General features: G+C 42.8%; 1 protein-coding gene across 2 annotated transcripts in view; it reads right to left on the bottom strand.

Moving 5' to 3' along the window:
* The window catches only part of SLC12A2 (solute carrier family 12 member 2), a 53,364-nt gene extending 45,984 nt beyond the window's left edge, over nt 1-7,380 (bottom strand). Inside the window, exon 1 of one of the 2 annotated variants that reach the window (XM_021551880.3) lies at nt 6,716-7,380. In XM_021551880.3, the coding sequence (XP_021407555.1) occupies nt 6,716-7,207 (492 nt within the window). In that variant the 5' untranslated portion in view covers nt 7,208-7,380. The remainder of the gene's footprint in view (nt 1-6,715) is intronic. The other variant, XM_021551879.3, reaches the window with a different exon arrangement.
* Between the last annotated feature and the right edge of the window lie 11,831 nt (nt 7,381-19,211).

Below are 19,211 nucleotides of genomic sequence, written 5' to 3'. Positions count from 1 at the left end.
CCCAAAATGAAGGTTAATTTGAGGCATTCTTGCTTTTTAACAGCTTTTTGTTTTCATCTACTTCTGCAAAACATGGTGCACTTTCTATTCAAGAAGTAGGAGACAGGAGCAAACGCTCCTATGCAGCAACACTAAAACCCTAATAAAACATCCCATTTCTATTAGAAGTCTAGCTCCAATGTAGTAAGTTCCTGGAAAATTACATTTTACGTGTTGGCTTACAACAGACAAAAAAGCCCATTGAAGTAATCCTAAAAGAATCATTTAAGTACCAACTGAATTTTTAATGTCATCTTCTGAAATGGTGCATGCAGCTACAGCACAGCCAGCACTGAGCAGGGCCAGCAGTGAGCAGGGCTGGTATGTTCACACAGAAAAGCACTCACTTGGACTGGCACAGCACCACATTTCAGCCAAAGTTGCCAAACTGCTTACAGTTCAAAAGCAGCATTACTCAGAATACTCTGAGGAGTCTCTGCCATGTAGACTGACAGACCAAACTGACTAGCATCACAGTTCCTTCACAGCTGAAACAGAGAGAGCTATTTTCTTTGAATTTAAAAAAACCCAAACAACTGAATCATCTGAAGTAGGAGCAGTAGATTCAAAGGGAAGTTAACAAACAACATGAAGATGCAAGAGATAACCCCTCTTATTAAAATAGAGCTTTAACTTAATTTTTTAGAATTTCTTTACTCTTTTTATCACCTTATCCTTAAATCAGTTGAGTTTACACATAATATATCCAAGGTTACTTTTTGTACACAAATGAAATGTCAGTAAGTTTGTCAGTATAATCAGTAGGGTGAAGTGCAGAAATAAAACAAAGACTGCTCATGCACTTGAACTGCAAAAACTGGATAGCTCCCAACACTCTGAAAGGCAAATAATTTGAAGCCAACTAATTAAAAAAATTCTTAATAGCAATCAATGATCATAGTGTGACTGCTATTACCTATACCAAGAAGTGGGGAAAATGGGTTTGTGGTTGTTCATGAATGAGTATTGTATGAGGCCTTAGGAAAAAAATCTGAAGAATTCAACAGAAGATGTAGTACATTGGTTTAAATTACTCCAAGATACTGATCTTGCCAAGCTCCTCCCCTCCAAGAATGTGCTTCAAGAATGAAAATCAATTGAGTCTAATCAAGTACAGTACCAAAAGGGAAAAAAGTTAATCTGAAGATTTAATTCTGCAGTACCTTCCTTCTTTAACCATTTCTGAAACAGTCCACTGGGAGTGTGACACTTTTTTCTGTAATCTTAATAAAAAGAAAAAAAAAGAAGTGTGAATTTCATCTTTAGATCACTCCTGAAGTTTTACTTTGCACTATACGTATTATTTGTACAGTAGCACACATATATAAAACTTTTAAGTAAATGAATATGTTTATATTAGGAGTGCATACTCCAGCGTTTTTATTGATGCCTGTGTGGAGTGAAAAGACTGTGGAGAACCCTTAAGTACTGGATCAGGGAACTGGATCACCACATGCAGTGCAAGATTTTGCAGTTGAGGGAGGTGTTGCTTTCTGCAAACCAGATCAGATCTGTATCAGATCCAGCTAAGATCTGTGACAGCAAAAAGTTGACTCCTTTCAGCAGCAGTCCACACTTGCGCTGTGAGCTACACAAGCTGCTGAAGGCTCACTAATTTCCAGCTTCCCTGGGACACGGGAAAAAAAAAAGTAGCAAGAACAGTATTAGCAGTTTGCAGAATGTAGGTTATGTTTGTTAGCATTCCATTCTGGACTAATCAAAGATTCAAGAGATACAAGCGTCAAGCAACACAAAAATACAAATTATACAAAGTCTTTATAAAATACAACCCCTGGAACACTAATATCACTTACTGCTTCAAAGAGAGCAGTACACTCTTTTTTTCCTTGATAAAAATAGTTGTGCTTAAGTGAAGTATCAGAGTAAGTAAAGTGAGGATTCTCAACACAGGCTGAAAAAGCACAAAAACATTCCTTTGAATGATGTAATAAAGCCTCACCGAGTACAGGTGCATTAAGGTCACTGCTGTTTAAAACTGATGAAAGAACAGTTACCAATTATAGGCTTCTGGGACATACAACAGCACCAAGACAAGACAGAGAGCTCCTCTTGTTTAATTTTAGTACTGTGAACTTCAGAGAGAAGATTCAAATTCTGCTCACATATATGAAGGACAGCAAGAAGGAAATGTAATTTAAATTCAAAATGACAAGAACTGAAGAAGGAAACAGACCTCCAGACTGTAGACAAGATTCAGCAAGGTGGTGCAGTAAAAACCATATGCAAGAGGGTCTCAATCTTCTGTGAGAGGGAAGGAAGACAGAGCTTACATAACAGGGTCAGCTACACTTGATATCCTACAATTACCTTTTACCCTTTTATGCATCTTTACCTGAATTCTGCTTTCACTACAGGCTAAGCAAACATAAACCACGAATTGAAAAAAAATACAACCAAATATTAGAGATGCAGTGGCTGTTCAACATTCTCAAGACAGAATTAAGTTTTCTTTAGAAAGCAGTGCCATATACAGACTTCTTCACTGTGCTTATGTTAAACATTTGAAGTCATCAGGTCAGAGGAAAAACTGCAATGTTTGAGAAAATACTTAACAAAGCCCAAAAGACAACTGAGAACAATTACAGTCATCAAACTTGCGTAAAAACAAACAAAAAAAAAACCCTTAATTTGTATCAGAGCTATCAGTAATTGACTTTTTTCTTACACCTGTCTCCAAATTGAAATGACAGGTGCACAGATTTTCGTGTGGCAGAAAGCAAATCACACTTGTGTTTTTAAATACCTTGGGTTTTCTTTTTGTTTTGATTTATAATTCGATCCGGATGGGGGTGGAGTGGAGGTGTTGCAAGGCAGCTTATATTCCTCCAAGATCAGTACCTTACCCTGTCAGTGCTCCCGGTGAGTATTTAACAAATATCAGAGCAGAGCTGCCAGCAGAGGGCTTGGTTCACACCACATCCACTCACCACAGCTGCGAGGGACTGCACAAAGATCAAATCAGAACCACTCAAATACAGCGCGATCTAGTATTAAGGAAAAAAACCCATAACCTCCCCAATTCACTCAATGCTCTCCAGAAAAATCCTAAATTATTTCAGTGTGTTACTGTGTGCAGGTCTGAATACCCCAACAGTATACATTTGTCAGAACAATATTGCCTGATATTATGACATGGTATTGATAAACTGAGGAGCACAGTGGCGTGTGCAGGAATTCTACAGGCTGTATCTTTATGTATAGATGTAGGTGACCCACGAAAAGCTGTAAGACGGGAAAAAAAGAAAATAACACTTTCAATCTTCTCATGGTCTGAAGACAGATCCCCCTCAAGAGGGCAAGGGACACCACTGCAACAAAAACCTGCATGCCATGGTATGCTGACTTCCCTCCCACTTTTCTTATAAACATCTTCTCACCTCAGCATCTCTGGAGACCAGAGCTCCTCCAACATATTCTCTTTGCAACAACTGCAACAGCACCACCAAATTCTCTCTCTCATCTCTCAAAAGCAGACAGAAATCAATACATACCAGCTGGGTAAGGAACAGATTGATCACCTTAGTTATCTGCAGCCAATGACATACTAAGACAAGACCCCTCACCTGGAGTTTAGTTTGATCAACCAAGACCAGTGTTATGCAATTCATCCACCTTAGAGTACTGCAGCATCATTCAGCTGTGTTTCCACAGCCAGTTTCAAGAACAATTCCTTTTCCTACAAGAAAAGGCACTGCTGGAATGACCACACCAACACCTATCCCAGCAGGTATGCAGGACAAAGCCTTGTGAAATGGGATCCCTCCAGTACATGTGTGTGTCTTTTCCCCAAAACAGTCACTCTCCTTCCAACACTGCTTTTCTGTGAGAACAGAATCAGTAGAAGCATTAGACAGATGAAGCTTCTAAACAAAGCTAAAGGAAAAGAAAAAAATCTGTTCTATAATTGGCGCTGGCATCGACAATGCTCCAACATTGCCTCACCTATTAAAAGCAAACGGAAGAGCACTAACTCTAACTGCTGGATGAAATAGCTGCATTCAAAGCAGTGAACCATACCGCGGGTAAACAGCTTTGGATCATTCTTTACACAAAGTATCTGCCACTTTTGATGCATTGGGTCAAGAGCAGAGGCACAACAATAGGCTGTGCAAACTTTATGTAAAGGGTACTAGGATGTACCAGCTGCCTTGCTCAGACATGCTGTACCTGACAAATTGGTACAAACTCCACAGCTAAAGAGCAAGGAATAATTCTTCAAGTTACTTTTCTCAAATGCACAGAATTATTCAACAATAGAGACCTGCTACTCAGCAGGAACTTAATTCACTCTGAGAATGGAGACAGTAAGACCCCTGGAAACAGTAAAAAAAAGCACATCAGCTCTGAGAACATCTTCCAAATAAAAGTACAGCACACTCCTGATTTAAAAGTTATCAGGGCTCTGTATTCACAAACAATACACATAATCAAGAGATGGGATGAATTTCATACTCCCATGAGATTGCCAGGAACGTAGGTATCTGATGCTATTAGCATGCAGAACACACCCTTATTAAAAGCTTTTGTGTTCACAGCTTTATCTGGAAAGTATTTTGCTAAGTTGGAAGCAAAAATAATGGTTCCCTTCTTCTTATAAGCCTAAGTAGCTGCTAACACCATAATGGCTTTGGACAGTAAACATCTTGCGATAGAACACTTGAGTTACTCCATTGAACTTCAGCTTAAAATTCTGAAGTTGACACTGTGACCTTCTTTAAAAATTAATACTTAATACCAAATACAACTAAAATTCCATATTCCACCCCAATATTCACTTGATGGGAAGAGAGGCCCAAACAGAGAGGGCATGGCTTTAAAAAAAGAAGTATCTTCACATGTACATCTATCCACACTGCAGAATGAATTAATGACACTTAAGAAATTAATAACTTGTATTAATTAATACTCGCTATGAAACTGTTTTGATAATGATCCTGTAATTAGGTTGTCTACCACTCCTCTGTGCCACAGACTACAAAGAAAATTCCTTGCCATTAATTTCTTCTTAATAAAGAAATTGCAATTTTAGAAGCTGTAGGTCCAGAATATGCTATATTCTGCACTGAAATATTTTAATGGTATCAAAGAGCTTTCCACAGTGCTGCAACATTAACACACTGAAAAATCTATCTGCCAAGCTTAGAAATCTGAGAAACATTCTGCTTACAAAGCTGAGTATCCAACACACCTGGTCATCCTATCATGGACCAGGAATCAGAAATCTGGGGGAGCAGCAGGACAGAAGACCAATGTACTACGAGCACACATATATGTGTGTTATTTATAGTTTACCCAAGTCCAAACACATAGTATGAAATCTCAATTGGCAATTACTGCTATCTTAGAACCAGACCACAGATCATCATTTAGGCCATCAAAAAGGGACCTGGAAGGCAGGAGTAATTTGGAGTTATGGTTAGTAATTAAAATCTGTCATCTAATCTCAGATGTCACAAACAAGTATCTTTGTAATGCACCAACCAGCTCTTTCTACTGGAACAGTTCCACAGTCAGTGTCAAAAACACACTCAAAGAATCACCACCATTCCCCCAAAAAAACCCCAAACCTCACACATCAGTGCTGATGCACTGAGAAGCCTAATAATGGTGTGAAACAGGTAAATCTGGAAAGAATACACATTTCCTCAAGGAACTCCACCTATAAGCAGTGAAAAGTGTGATAAAAAAAAAAAAAGTTCTGGAAACAAAATATTCACTTCCTTGGAATGTGGCCCATGCATTTATTTCCCTAAACCCAGCAGAAAGACCTCACTTAAAAACACTGGCTCCTGAGCACAGCCATACACCAATTTTCAAACAGTGAGAAAACAGCATTGCAAGAGTTTAATCTTTATCTGGAGTTAGTTTAGTGACGATAGTTAAAGAAAAAAAAAAATAAGCCCGGGAAATTAATTCTACGTTCAGTTACAGCTGGTCTTCTAGCCAAGCCAGCCTGCAATGCAAAGAAGGCTCTCACTGTCAACTCGTCTCAAATAACACACGGACTCCTAGTCCAAAATAGAAAAAGCCTGAGACGCACAGCTCCGAAATTTTTCAAGCCTTGACCGCGGCACAGGAGCAGCCCTGGGAAGGCTGGCTCAGGATCTGTGCCTGTGCAGATCCAGCAGCATCCGATCCAGATCCCATCGGATCCAGCGGGCTCCACCTCGGAGCCGCAGAGACAAACCTCCGGCCGCTACCAAAGCAAGCGCATCCTTATTTATTTACTTCATTTTTTTAGCGTCTCTACCAAATGTGTTCACTCGCCTCCCCACACTAGTTCCCATGGCGAGCCCCCGAATCAATACGCTATCTGTTGGAGGCGATTTGGACGTGGAAAACCTGTAAGAGAATCCCAGCTCGGTGACAGGGAAAACAACCCTACGGAAAATACCTCTGGCACTGGGGGACCATCTCCCAAAAGCACGTGTTCGTGGGGGGATGGATTCCACTGCGTCAGGAAAAGACAAAAAAAAATAAATATGTAACAGAACTGAGACGCAAGCTATGCACCCGCGCTATATGCGCCTGCTCGAGGCTCGGCGAGCTTTCGTGTTTTGGGTTTGTTTTTTTTTTTTTTTTAAGCTTTTCTGCCGACGCGCTCCGAGGAGCTGCCGCACCCCCGGCGCCGGGGGAGCCCGGGAGCCGCTCTCACCTTGTCCAGCTCATCGTGCAGCTCGGCCAGGCTGGGCCGGAGCAGCTTCTCGCCCAGGTCGGCGGCCGTGTGCCGGTAGTGGTCGATGCGGGGCACGGCGTCCATGGTGTTGTGGCCGAAGGTGCGCAGGTAGTAGGTGTTGGTATGGGTGTCATAGTAGTAGTGGTGGTGCCCGCCCGAGTGCAGGCTGCCCTCGCTCATCACCGTGTCGCCGCCGTTCTGCACGTTGCCGCCCTCCGAGCTGCCTCCCCCGGGCTCGCCGGGGCTCTCGCCGCCGGCCGACGGGTCCACGAAGTTCACCCGAAACCTGCCCTTGGCTTCCTCGCCTCCCTTGCCCGCCGCGCCGATGTCCCCGCACGACTTGCGGGGCCCCTCGGCCACCAGGTCCACCTGGAAGCGGCTCTGGCTCGGCGTGGGACCCAGCGGCTTGCCCAGCGCATCCCTGGAGCCCTCATCCCCCGTGGACCCCGCCGCCAGCTCCTTGCCCTCCATGCCTTCCCCTCGCTCCGCGGCCGCCGCTGCTCCGAACGCCCCTCCCAGCCGGCGGCTCCGCTGCTTTAAGCGGCCGAGCGGCGCCCCGGGGCTGCCGCAGACACAGCGCCGCGCCCCGCCCCCGCCGCAGCGCCAGGTGACGGCGCCGCTGCTGCCTCCGGTCCCTCCGCCCGACCCCGCTCAGCCCAGGCGGGAGCGCGGCCGCTTGCTCGGCTGGCGCGGCGGCAGGGATGCGGCGGGGAAAAAACCGGCGGCGCCGCGCAGGCTCCGCCCGCTCCCGGCTGCGGCGGAGGGGGCGGCGGGAGCGCGTCCCCGGCCGGGCGGCGGCGGCTCCTCCCGCCCGCACTATGGCGGCCCCGCCGCATCCGCCCCGCGGCGGCGCTGGGAGGGGCGGGGGGCGCGCCGCGATCCCGCCCGGCACGGCCCCGCCGGCCGCCGCCACGTCTCGCGAGAGGAGCGGCGGGGCGCTCGGGGCCGCGCGGTGCCTCGCGGAGCCGGGACCCCTCGGCAGCCCCCGGGAGCCCTCGGGGTCCCTGGGGCACCCCCGGAGCTTCGCGCACAGCCCCGGAGCGCCCATACACACCCCGGAGCTTCGCGCAGAGCCCCGGAGCCCCTCACACAGCCCCGGAGCCCCTCACACAACCCCGGAGCTTCACACACAGCCCCGGAGCCCCTCACACAGCCCCGGAGCCCCTCACACACAGCCCCGGAGCTTCACACACAGCCCCGGAGCCCCTCACACAGCCCCGGAGCCCCTCACACAGCCCCGGAGCTTCACACACAGCCCCGGAGCTCCCATACCCACCCCGGTTCCCCTCACACAGCCCCGGAGCGCCCATACCCACCCCGGAGCCCCTCACACAGCCCCGGAGCCCCTCACACAGCCCCGGAGCTCCCATACCCATCCCGGGTCCCCTCACACAGCCCCGGAGCTCCTATACACACCCCTGGAGCCCCTCACACAGCCCCGGTTCCCCTCACACAGCCCCAGATCCCCTCACACAGCCCCGGAGCCCCTCACACAGCCCCGGAGCCCCTCACACAGCCCCGGAGCCCCTCACACAGCCCCGGAGCCCCTCACACAGCCCCGGAGCCCCTCACACAGCCCCGGAGCCCCTCACACAGCCCCGGAGCGCCCATGCCCACCCCGGAGCCCCTCACACAGCCCCGGAGCGCCCATACACAGCCCCGGAGCCCCTCACACAGCCCCGGAGCCCCTCACACAGCCCCGGAGCCCTTCACACAGCCCCGGAGCTCCTATACCCACCCCGGTTCCCCTCACACAGCCCCGGAGCCCCTCACACACCCCTGGAGCCCCTCACATAGCCCCGGTTCCCCTCACACACCCCTGGAGCCCCTCACACAGTCCCGGAGCGCCCATACCCATCCCGGTTCCCCTCACACGGCCCCGGAGCCCCTCACACAGCCCCGGAGCTCCCATACCCACCCCGGATCCCCTCACACACCCCTGGAGCCCCTCACGCACCGAGGGCCTCCCGTGCACACCCCCAGATCCTCTCAGTTCCCCTCAGAGTCCCTCACACACACCCCCAGACTCAAGTGCACCCCCTGATCTCCTCAGATCTCGGTTCTCCTCAGACACCGCCTGATCCGTCACACACACACCCCCTGGGTCCCTCACACGCACCCCCAGAGCTCTCACATGCTTTGGTGCCTCGCACAGCCCCTCGGACCCCTCGTATGCCCTTGATCCCCTCAGATCCCTCCTGTTGCTCACGCACACACACCCAGATCCCCTAACAAACCCCCGGTTCTTCACACACCCCACGAACCCACTCACACCCCCCGTTCTTCAGCCACCACCCAGAATCTCGAGGCTGGGTCCGGCTGGAAGGGACCATAGTTGGTCATCTGGGCCGATCTCCCCGCTCCGGCAGGGTCATCCCGAAGCACATGGCACCGTGTTGTGACCAGACGGCTCTGGAATGACTCCAGAGACACAGACTCCGCGCCCTCCCTGGACAATCTGTTCCCGTGCTCGGTCACTGCACAGGGAAGAAGTTCTTCATGCTCAGGTGGAATGTTCCTGTGCATCAGTCCCTGCCGTTTCTCTCACCCTGGTGATTGACCATCACCAAACTGCACCATCTCCCTGGCACCCTCCTATTGATATTTATAAACAAGGATGATGTTTTTTCTCAGCTGCCTCTTTTCAAGGCTGAGCAGGCCAAACTCCCTCATCTGTCCTCATGAGAGATGCTCCAGTGCCCCCATCATGCTCATTGCCCCTGGACCTGCTCAGACGCTCCCTGGTTCTTCACACACCCCTTGCACCCCTTCACACACCCCCTGGTTCCTCAGACACCCGTGAACCCCTCACCCGCCTGGACTCCTTCACATCTCTCCATGGATCCCCTTTTTTTACCTTCCAGCCTCTGGATCTCTGCCAATTGCACTGTAAAAACCACTTGCATAATAGATCTAATGTCAGTAATGCCTTTTTCTGTCTCCTCTGCTGCAGCTTTTTGTCCCTGTTCTCTTAAAGTTTATTCTCTCTCCAGAAGCATACGTGGTTCTTTAATTTGAAAAGTGAAGTCGTTCTGCCTCCTCGCTCTCACTGGAACATAAGTGCCTGGATAATCCATTAAAGCATATGAAGTTGGCTCTTTGTGAAAAGAAACCTCAGATGGGAGTAAAATACTTCAGCTTCCACAGAGAGAATTTAAACAGGGACTCAACAATGATTTTTCATTGTGCATTTTTGTTGTCTTTATACTTGAAAGTAGCAGCTCACAGAATATCACGAGAGGTGGGCTGTGTCTCCAAAACACTTTTACCTCATTTAGGGTGCTAAAAGTAATCAAGCAAACATGCACTTCAGTCAGGCATCTTGAACAATGCCACCTCTTTATGTTAGTGACATTTTAGTTGGCACTTCTGGGTTCCAAATATATTTTTTTCCCCCTTGATGTGAAGTTCTGTATATTTTCCCCCTCTGCCTAGCAAACTCTTGAGTGCCAACATCCATTTTCTATCTCAGCACACCTCTACTGTTTTATTTCAATTAACAACAAACCTGGTGACGTCATCCAACAGAAAATGACTGGAACCATAAAACAAAGCTTGCTTTTCCATAACAATTAGAGGAAGAAGTATTTCAATTCTAGGGATGTGTACATGCCTAAAAAAGCTGAGGATGCCTCAGTAGGTTAAAAAGATGGGTACACCGATCCTTACTTGCTTAAACACTGTTCTAGAAAAACAGAACAAATCGTATACTTCAAAATAGTTTGAGACATTATTGGATAGACTCACAAATTTAAAAAGAAAAAAGAGAAAATATTTGAGTGTGTAAAGAAAATAAAATCTGTGTGCAAACTGGAAAATAAAAAATTAGGCCATGGTGAAATTTTTACTTTTTTTCAGGGTGCAAAGACCTGTAAAACAGTGGATGATGAAGGGAATGAGTCAAAATAAAAGATTTCTGTTCAGAACTGAAAGTAAACAGCACCTAAACAACAGATGATATGCAAAGAAAATCCACCTTACATTTTTAATAAGCAGATATAAACAGTTCTTTACCAACAACATCTGCATAGAATGTCATATGTAAGAGGTTTGGAAACAGTTTAGACTTGGAAATGTCAACTTCTGTCAGTTCCCCACATAAATAAGTGAAAGCAGAGGAGAGAAACAGCATGTGAAATCCCATGGATTTTATGCAGTTGATAATGGTGGGATGATACTGCAATATTTAGATAGTTTAAAGGACAGTCTTCATGGACTAGTGGATGTGTTGTTGGCTACAACTGCAAGGCCCATGGCCTGCCTGGAGTCAGTTCTTAACATTCTGTGATTCCATGGTTGTATGAATGTGAGATAACTCTAAATACTGGCTTTGAAGAAAACAAAAAGTTGAGGATGCTACTGCAGCCCCCAAGAAAGACAAGGGAATGGAGGACTGAGAAAAAGATTGATGAGGAAAATACAAGCCTCTCAGAATTAAAAGGATCCAAAAGATGAGGAATGGGAATTACCACTGTATGAGAAGCTGGGAACAGCAGCAGTAGGAAAATGAACCAAGATTTCATCAGGGTTCTGGGACTTCATGTAACCCTGAAGTTCTCTCACCCTGAGAAAGGTGCACGATTCTGTAGCTGTAAGGGATAAAAAAAAAGCACACAAATTCCCATTAAATGCCAATTAAAATGTCATCAACAGTAAGAAATACACTTTGAGGAGAAAAATAAAAGAATATTCACTTTAAGCTCATAATTAAATGGTTTCTTACATGCCACTGCTTAAAATAGCATTGCAGTAGAGTTTGGGTGTAATTGGTAAAGAAAATAACATAACACATTAAATAAAAGCAAGCAATAAATTACTGTTATTCTGGCCAAGATTGTTTACCACAGAACATTTGTAATTGTTTTTTTTTTCTTTTGAAAGGGAGGAGGGAGGAGCTGTGGAGGTTTTCAATATCCTTTGACAAACTTTTTCTACTTTGAACTTGCCATTTGTCAGCTTCATCAGATATTTCATAGGGCTCATTTGATAACTAATGTGAAACACTGGAAAATGCAAACACTTTATGCCATTATGATTGTCCTGGTTATTTAGACTAGATCTCACTCCTGTGTGCCTCTTTGCCAAGCAGAAGAACTGTAATTTTAAGTCTTTCTCTTCCAAAGTGCAAGCTGATGACAACCACTCACTTTGCCTACCAGATAGGGCCTTTTCTTCTGTGAGGGCTCTTTATATCATCATCATCATCCACTGGCCTTAGGCTCTTCATGGGCTTGCTGTTCCAGATCTATGTGCTAATTTAATTTTTTTCTGTATATTTTTCTGTATTGGGGCATGCTCATGATCTGTTTTGGTTTTAATACATTTCAGCTTTTGCACGGAAAAGACTTTCTCTAGTAACTTGCCTTCTTTCTACTCTTTGTGCCAACTTCCTCTCAAACTTTCTCAAGACATTCTTGATTGGTGATACAAATTTTTCATCTCTTTGTAATTTTTTTTTTCAGCAATTGGCACCTGTAAGAATATTCAACTCCTTTTAGTCTCTTCAGAAGCTTTGTCTTAGATAATTTTGGTGGTTTTTTGTGAACATAAGTGGATTTTGGGATTTTGTGTGCTTTTTGTTCCTCTAGACTAAGTTCAAGTCACTGTTTCTATTTTTTCTTCCTGCTCCTTAGAAAATAGAGGCAAGAGTTAACTATGTGCTCTCCTACTGCACTGTTTATTGTGTCCTTTATAATTATTACAGGTGTTCATCCAAATCAAGTTTAAGTAATAATTTATTTTCCAAGAAATCTGGATGAAGGCTTAACAAATATGGTATTGTCGTGTGGTAACTTACCTGTATTTGTATTACACTAATCCTAGCTTACAAGAAAAAAAAGGTAATTGCAGCAACACTTTTGAAAGACTGCCAGATAAATCCTATGATTAAGACACTTAGAAATGAAATCTGTTTGCTGGCAACCGGATGTGGTGCTGGAAAATCTCTTCCAGGGGGCCTTGTTCTTTTCATGCCTTTCATGTGTCCCAGTGTGTGTCTTCAGTATTTCCCTGTCCTTGTTTTTATGGACCTGGTGGCACTGAGACCACCACCATAATTACACTAGTACTAATATTTTAGTGTTTCTATCATTCTCTGATGACTGACATGCAAGATACATTTTAGATAACTTTGTCACATTTTAGATAACTTTGTCACCAGTGCATTTGCTTAGGAGAGAGGTACAGGGTACATCTCGTGTCCATCCAGAAATGTAAGTTTTTGGAAGACGCTGTGTGGTTTTGGTAGGTGGAGGACGGATATTTGGCACCTGCTCCCTGCCCTGAGTGTGAGCTCTCATGTCTAGTTTTAAGGTACTTGTTTATCTTTCAAGTTCTGGTTGTCTTGGTACCCAAGACACATGCCTTTCATCCGGTGCCTGTAACAGTCTGGTTGAGACCAGCAAAGCCCACAGGCTCTAGAAACCACTGCCAAGGTGTGCATGTGACACAAGGAGATTAAATGCAAAGACAGACCTTATAATTACGAACTTCAATTACCACATATCATTCAGAGCACTTATTGTCTGACTCACTCCTCTTTTTGCCCAGCACTTGAAAATTGCGGTGTGTATGTACATGCGTTAGGAAGAAGAAATTATTCAAAGGGAGATGGAATTAAATATTTTAAAGCGCTGTGGCTATAGGCAGATTCATCAAGAATGATTTGAGAATATAGATAAGCTTACTGCAACAGTTCTGGAAATAAGATAACAAACAGGCCTTTTGTGCAGTATAATGTATTTTCAAAACAAAATTATGCTCTTTGTGATTTTGGGTTTTTTGTTATGTTTCTTTTGTTGCAAAGTTTTAGTATTTTCTATGTCTCAGTCTCTAAGGAATTTTATCAAAGATTAAGCTGTAGGCTGTCACTGAGGTGCAGTTGAAATGTAAAGTGGGCAGCCTGACTACTCAGTTACCTTCAGTTCAGACTACAGCGGACTAATTTTGATTCCAAACCAAGCAGCTGAGCTGCTCAGGACAGAGCTCAGATGGTCAATTCCACCAGAGATCCTCCTATTTAATTTCTCTGTGATCTAGGAACCTTTCTGATAGTTTTTTTCTGACACCTCTGTGTGAACAAAGTCCATTTTGCATATTGCAGTTCATCAGTTCATCTCTGCTCTCTAGAACTGCAGGCAAGAAGTTTCAGACATAAAACTTCTGGAGATTGTAGCCTATAGTCATGAGATAGCTAAAACACCTGTAAGAAAATGCATTACCCTTCAGGGGTGTAGCTGAAAGACTTCTGTTTCTCATTTTTCCTTTTCAAAGTTTTTTGCTGTTGCTGGTGGTTTTTTTGGGGAAAGGCTTTTGGTTTTTTTTTTTTTTCTTTTTTTCTTTTTTTTTTTAAGTTACTTAATTATGTTTCTGGAAGATAAAATAGCTTCTTCATCTTTGTATCCCATTCATTATCTGCTGAAATGCATGTCCTTTGGAGCAAATACCCATTTTGTAAAGAAGCCAAAGGAGGCAGATTGGCCAGCAGCCCACCAGTGTCCACAGATATCTATATTTCCAGACGCTCAAGCCAGCCACTCCCATTCTACTCATACAATTAATTTTCAGTCCTTTTTAAAAAAATTTTCTTGTATTATGACAGTCAGTCCATTAACATTTTTTTATTTTTTCAAATTCTATAAATACTCATAATCAAACTTGAGTGGAAGTTACCAATAATTGATGCTACAGCTATCACTTTGTCGTTGTTTTGTTGTTTTTTTTTCTTTTTTTTTTTCACTTTGCCTAGTTAATTCAGTGTTTAGGCATCTCTAAACTTCTAGAAAACTCTAGTTTTTGTTCTGCCTTATAACAGCTTAAAACTGAGTGCTTCAGGGAGAAGGGAAAAGTCCAGTTGTTTGAATAGAAATCTTGATACCCCCCTCTGATATGAACAAAATGTGTACCATATACCATCAGCACCAAGTGTTGTTAATCCAGTCATTATAGATTTTTTTTCATGTTTATGTATCAATTTGTAGAGTTTACACATTCAGAAAATTAAGATTATGGGAAACGATGATTGCACTACTTCTATCATGTGTCACCAAAGTAATCTCTTATTCCTTAACTTTAATTCATATTTAGATCTTTGAGAAAGTATAGTATGTCATTGTGATGTGTATGGTACATATTTGGCGTCAGAGGATGGGATGCTTGGAGACCAGGCAGGGAAGTGAACCTTTACCACATCCCTGAGGATGTCTGCTCGGGACACTTGTGCCCCAGCATGTGTCCAGCCTCTGGAGCACAGCCACTGGGAGCGAATCAAGGAAGCTTGTTCATAATCAGTTTTAATAACTATTCTCTCCTTCCATCTCCAGAACAGGAAATTAGAGTTGGAGCACAAAGGAACCAAGGTGCGAGAAGATACAGTGGTAAAAGAACATATTCTGACTAGAACCATTTCACAGATGGGAAAACTGAGGCAGAGAAAGATGACAGCCCAAATTGAATCTACTGTGTGAGAGTGGAGGTGGATTATTTTGAACACACAATACCCTCTCAGTTTTCATTTCCACATTTTTGTTCCACCCACAGATTCATTGGGGAAATTGCTAATACTGAAGGCAGACAAATCCATTCTAATCTTATATAAGCAGTGGAAGCTGAAAACACAGTTTTGTAGCAATGTACTTGTTTTTCCCTTGCTTTCAGGCTAAGAAATACAGATTGCATTACAGATACTAGTTATAGGTCCTTTGTGTAAATTTTAAAGATATGTTGTCAGGATAAGTTGCTGTATATTGTATTCCTGAACAATGCTAAGTATTTTGGTCAAGTGTTCTTTTTTCTTGGGGTATTTTTGTGTGTGCCATTGAAGTCTTTAAATGCTCAGATAGTGACTCACCTGCATCCTTTCAAAGAGTTTATCACTAATCTCTGAAAATCATTACACCAAGTTTTTGTTAAAAAAAAAAGAAAAAAAAAGTAGCCCCATGTCTTTTTATAAGGCTAGAATCCAAACATCTTTCTTCTTATCATTAAAAATAATTTTGGACTCCTTCCCTAGGATAAGTTCAGGGTGACCTGAAAGAATCCCTGGGGATGCTAAGGAAATGTAATGCTCATGAAAATTAATTGAAAAAGATAGCATGTAGCTAACATTATTGTTTCAAAGGGAAAAAAATAAAATGAAAACCCCATAATGGTGCAAAAAAGTGAAAAAGGGATGAAACGTATGAGGGTGGTGAGGCCCTGGAGCAGGGTGCCCAGGGAAGTTGCCCGGTCCCTGGACAGCCAGTTTGGAGCAACCTGGGATAGTGGAAGGTGTTTCTGTCCATGCCAGGGTGTTGGAATGAGGTGATCCTAAAGGTCCCTTTCAACTGAAGCCATTATATGATTCTATTATTTTATAATTCTATTAAATTTTTATAAAACTATTCAGTCAGCCACTCATCTTCATTTGAAATCATACAGTTTGATTAGTCTGCATTAAAAACTGAAAGTCCAATAGACAAAAATTTCCAGTTTCCCAGAAAATAGAAATTAAAGTGGTTCGAAGTGGAAAAATGAGAAACTGAAGAAGACTGTGTTTCTTATCAGGGGTCAAATAGGAAGGAGCCCAATACATGTGTGCAAAATGCTGTAAGGCACTGGGAGAGGGAAAATAGGGAGCTACAGTCAATCTTTCAACTATAATAGAACTGTCAATTAAGTTAAAAAATTATTACATGCAGCATAATAAGCTTGCAGATGCCTTAAACTTAGGTAGGTGGGAAGAAGGGACTAACCATTCAAATGAACAGTAAAACAGCAGTTTTCAGGCAGAGGAAAATATTAGAGCTCTTAATCTTTTTCTGTCAAAATATATGTGAACTCTTAGCAAGGATTAGACAGAATTCCTCCTCAAAATCAGTTTGTAAGTTGCTGTCTGAATTTCCTCATGCTTGCATCTGGCACTGGTCTTCAGAGACTGGATTTCCAGATGATGTTTGCATTAATTTACCTCATGTAGTGCTCTTGCTCCTAGGAAAACACCCCTATTCAGAGGCATCTGGTGGAGAAAGGCATCAGGTACCTTTATAGATGCTGGGAAATGGAACTGGCAACACAAAATATGATGCAAATCCTTGTAGAAATGTTCAAAAGAGAATCATCTTTTATCATCTGCTTTTTGCTTGATGAAAGGTACCTAAAGCACCATTGAAACAGACACTGACTTGCTGCTGCTTTGATCGATTTACTGGTTCATATTTTCAAAATATCCTATAGGCAGCTCGTTCAGACCAAGAGGGAGAACTTCTCCTGTAACTATAGCACATTCCTGTCCCACGTGTCATATTGTAAAATCAGTTTTATCCAGTTTCAAAAATAACTCCTTCAACAGTGTCAAAAAACATATGGCAAACATCACCCCCACACATTCACATTCTATTGTCATCACCCATTTATGTCAAAGGGAATTAATATCCTAGTGACTCCTTAATCTTCAGGATGGACTGGAAGAAAATGCAGTAGAAGTATTGTCCTGCAGCTGTCTCTGCACATCCTCTACTTTTGAAAATCCTTTACTTTTGAAATCTGTTCTATCCTCCTCAACTAGAACATCAAAATGCAAAAGTAACTAACGTTGTCTTTTGGCAGTGCTTTTTCTTATCTCTTTACTCTGTCAGCAAGCAGCAATTTTTTCCTCCTGTCCCTTTATGGTATGATCTCTTCAAAGAATATATTTGTTCTGTTTTGTAATGGAAATTATAACTGATTCTTCATTCCATTTCGGCTTCTATTTGCCCTGTAAAGACAAACCTTGCTTTTTTTTTGTGACCAGCTACCCTCCACAGCAGAGACTCAGACAAGAATTTGCCTCCATTCTGCTACTGTCTTGTCTCATTTATGAGAGAAATTTTGAATCCCTACCTTCTTGTTTCTCCTAAAGCTGTTGCTAGTATTCTGTTTTATATTCCTTGTCTTGTTCTGTTCTGTCTTTCCTCTTGGCCTTTTTCAGCAATAGATCTTTAGCTTTAGCAGGTTTAAAGGTTATCTGATCCCAAATTAAACTTTTTAGTACTCTAGGCCACCAAATTTTTAAAAATTCCTAATGACCTATGCTGTATTGAAACAAACATTCAGTTGAATAGCTGTTTTATATACATAGCTAGACACCCAGTTTAGCAAATTATGTAAGCATGTGTTTATCTCCTGTGCTATTCAGCAAAGCAGAGAAGAATGAACTTAGCATTAAACTTACTGAAGCTCACTAAGGTCAAGCAGTTTGTTTGAGAGACATGCCAAACTGAGATGCATTGCTGAAAGAAATCCTTATTTTGCAGTTTGGAGCATAGAGGGGAAAAACAAAAGTGGTAAAAAAATATAGACACAAGACTGGAGTTCTAGATTGAACATTTCCCCTCTCATCAGATATATTTAAATATTGTCACTGAAGTTATTTATTTGGTTACTTTTATTTTCTGATTTTTTTTGTTTAAGGAGGTATATTTAAAAATTCAACATAAAACAGAGTAATGATACTTATATTGAATTTATCTGGATTTAGTTTTCTAGCAACTGAGCCTAGTTGAGAGGCACAGACAGTGACCTCCACAAAAGATTCTCTTATGGTTCATATTTTTTCTGTTTGTGGTTTTCTGTTTGACCCTACAACACCTGCTCCTTGGGTGAGCACACACTGTCATCCATCAATAGCATTGTAACATGGTCTTGTGTTAAATATAAGGAAGAATTCTGCATACTGTTTGGGGGAAACTTTTGTAGGAAGTAACACGCAGCATATTTAATGGGAAGTAAAATATACACTTCAGAGATGTAACAGCAGACATAAAAAATGTGGGTATGTTTTCTAAGTTCCTACTTTTATTACAATATGGATGGCACCTTTACTTTGCTAAGCTGACAGTTATGTCTGTTTTGCTAGAGTAGTGACATGTATTTTCATGTTCCAACAAGAAAGCAGGTGTTCTCTTTTTTAACTAGTAAAATAGGTAAATGCTGAAATTTTTGGAAGGCTTGTTGCTCCACTCATTCTTTAATTCTCTGTCAACAGGTTGATGAAATGTTGACATCTCAAGCATTTGGCAACTAGATACAAATAAATTGCCTTGTCAATTTGCAAAATAGTACTATCTTATCTTCATACTAAAGCATAGACATTATTAAATATAATTTAAGACACCAGAAAGGCCTTTTGTAATAAGATTACCTGGAACCTTATACATACCAGTGCTCTGTGAAAACTGCAACTTTGACTTCATAATCTAATAATTTTGCATGTCTTTGCATCTTGTCTTCAATCAGATTTCTGATAATATTTCAGTAACTTTTTCTTTCAATTAAAAAACTGCATTAAATCAATCTGTTCCCAAAGAGAAGGAATTACTTTCCTCAAATAAACCAGGGTGACCTTAAAACATGATGTAATGTAATCATTTTACCACCTAGAACAATGAAATTAAAAAATAAAATTACAATAAAACTGCTATGTTAGCTATGAGTACTTCATATGATGCAGTCCTTACAG

The sequence above is a fragment of the Lonchura striata genome, chromosome Z (genome assembly GCF_046129695.1).
Source record: "Lonchura striata isolate bLonStr1 chromosome Z, bLonStr1.mat, whole genome shotgun sequence".
In the NCBI taxonomy this organism is placed as follows: domain Eukaryota; kingdom Metazoa; phylum Chordata; class Aves; order Passeriformes; family Estrildidae; genus Lonchura; species Lonchura striata.
This window is presented reverse-complemented; position numbering and strand designations above follow the sequence as displayed.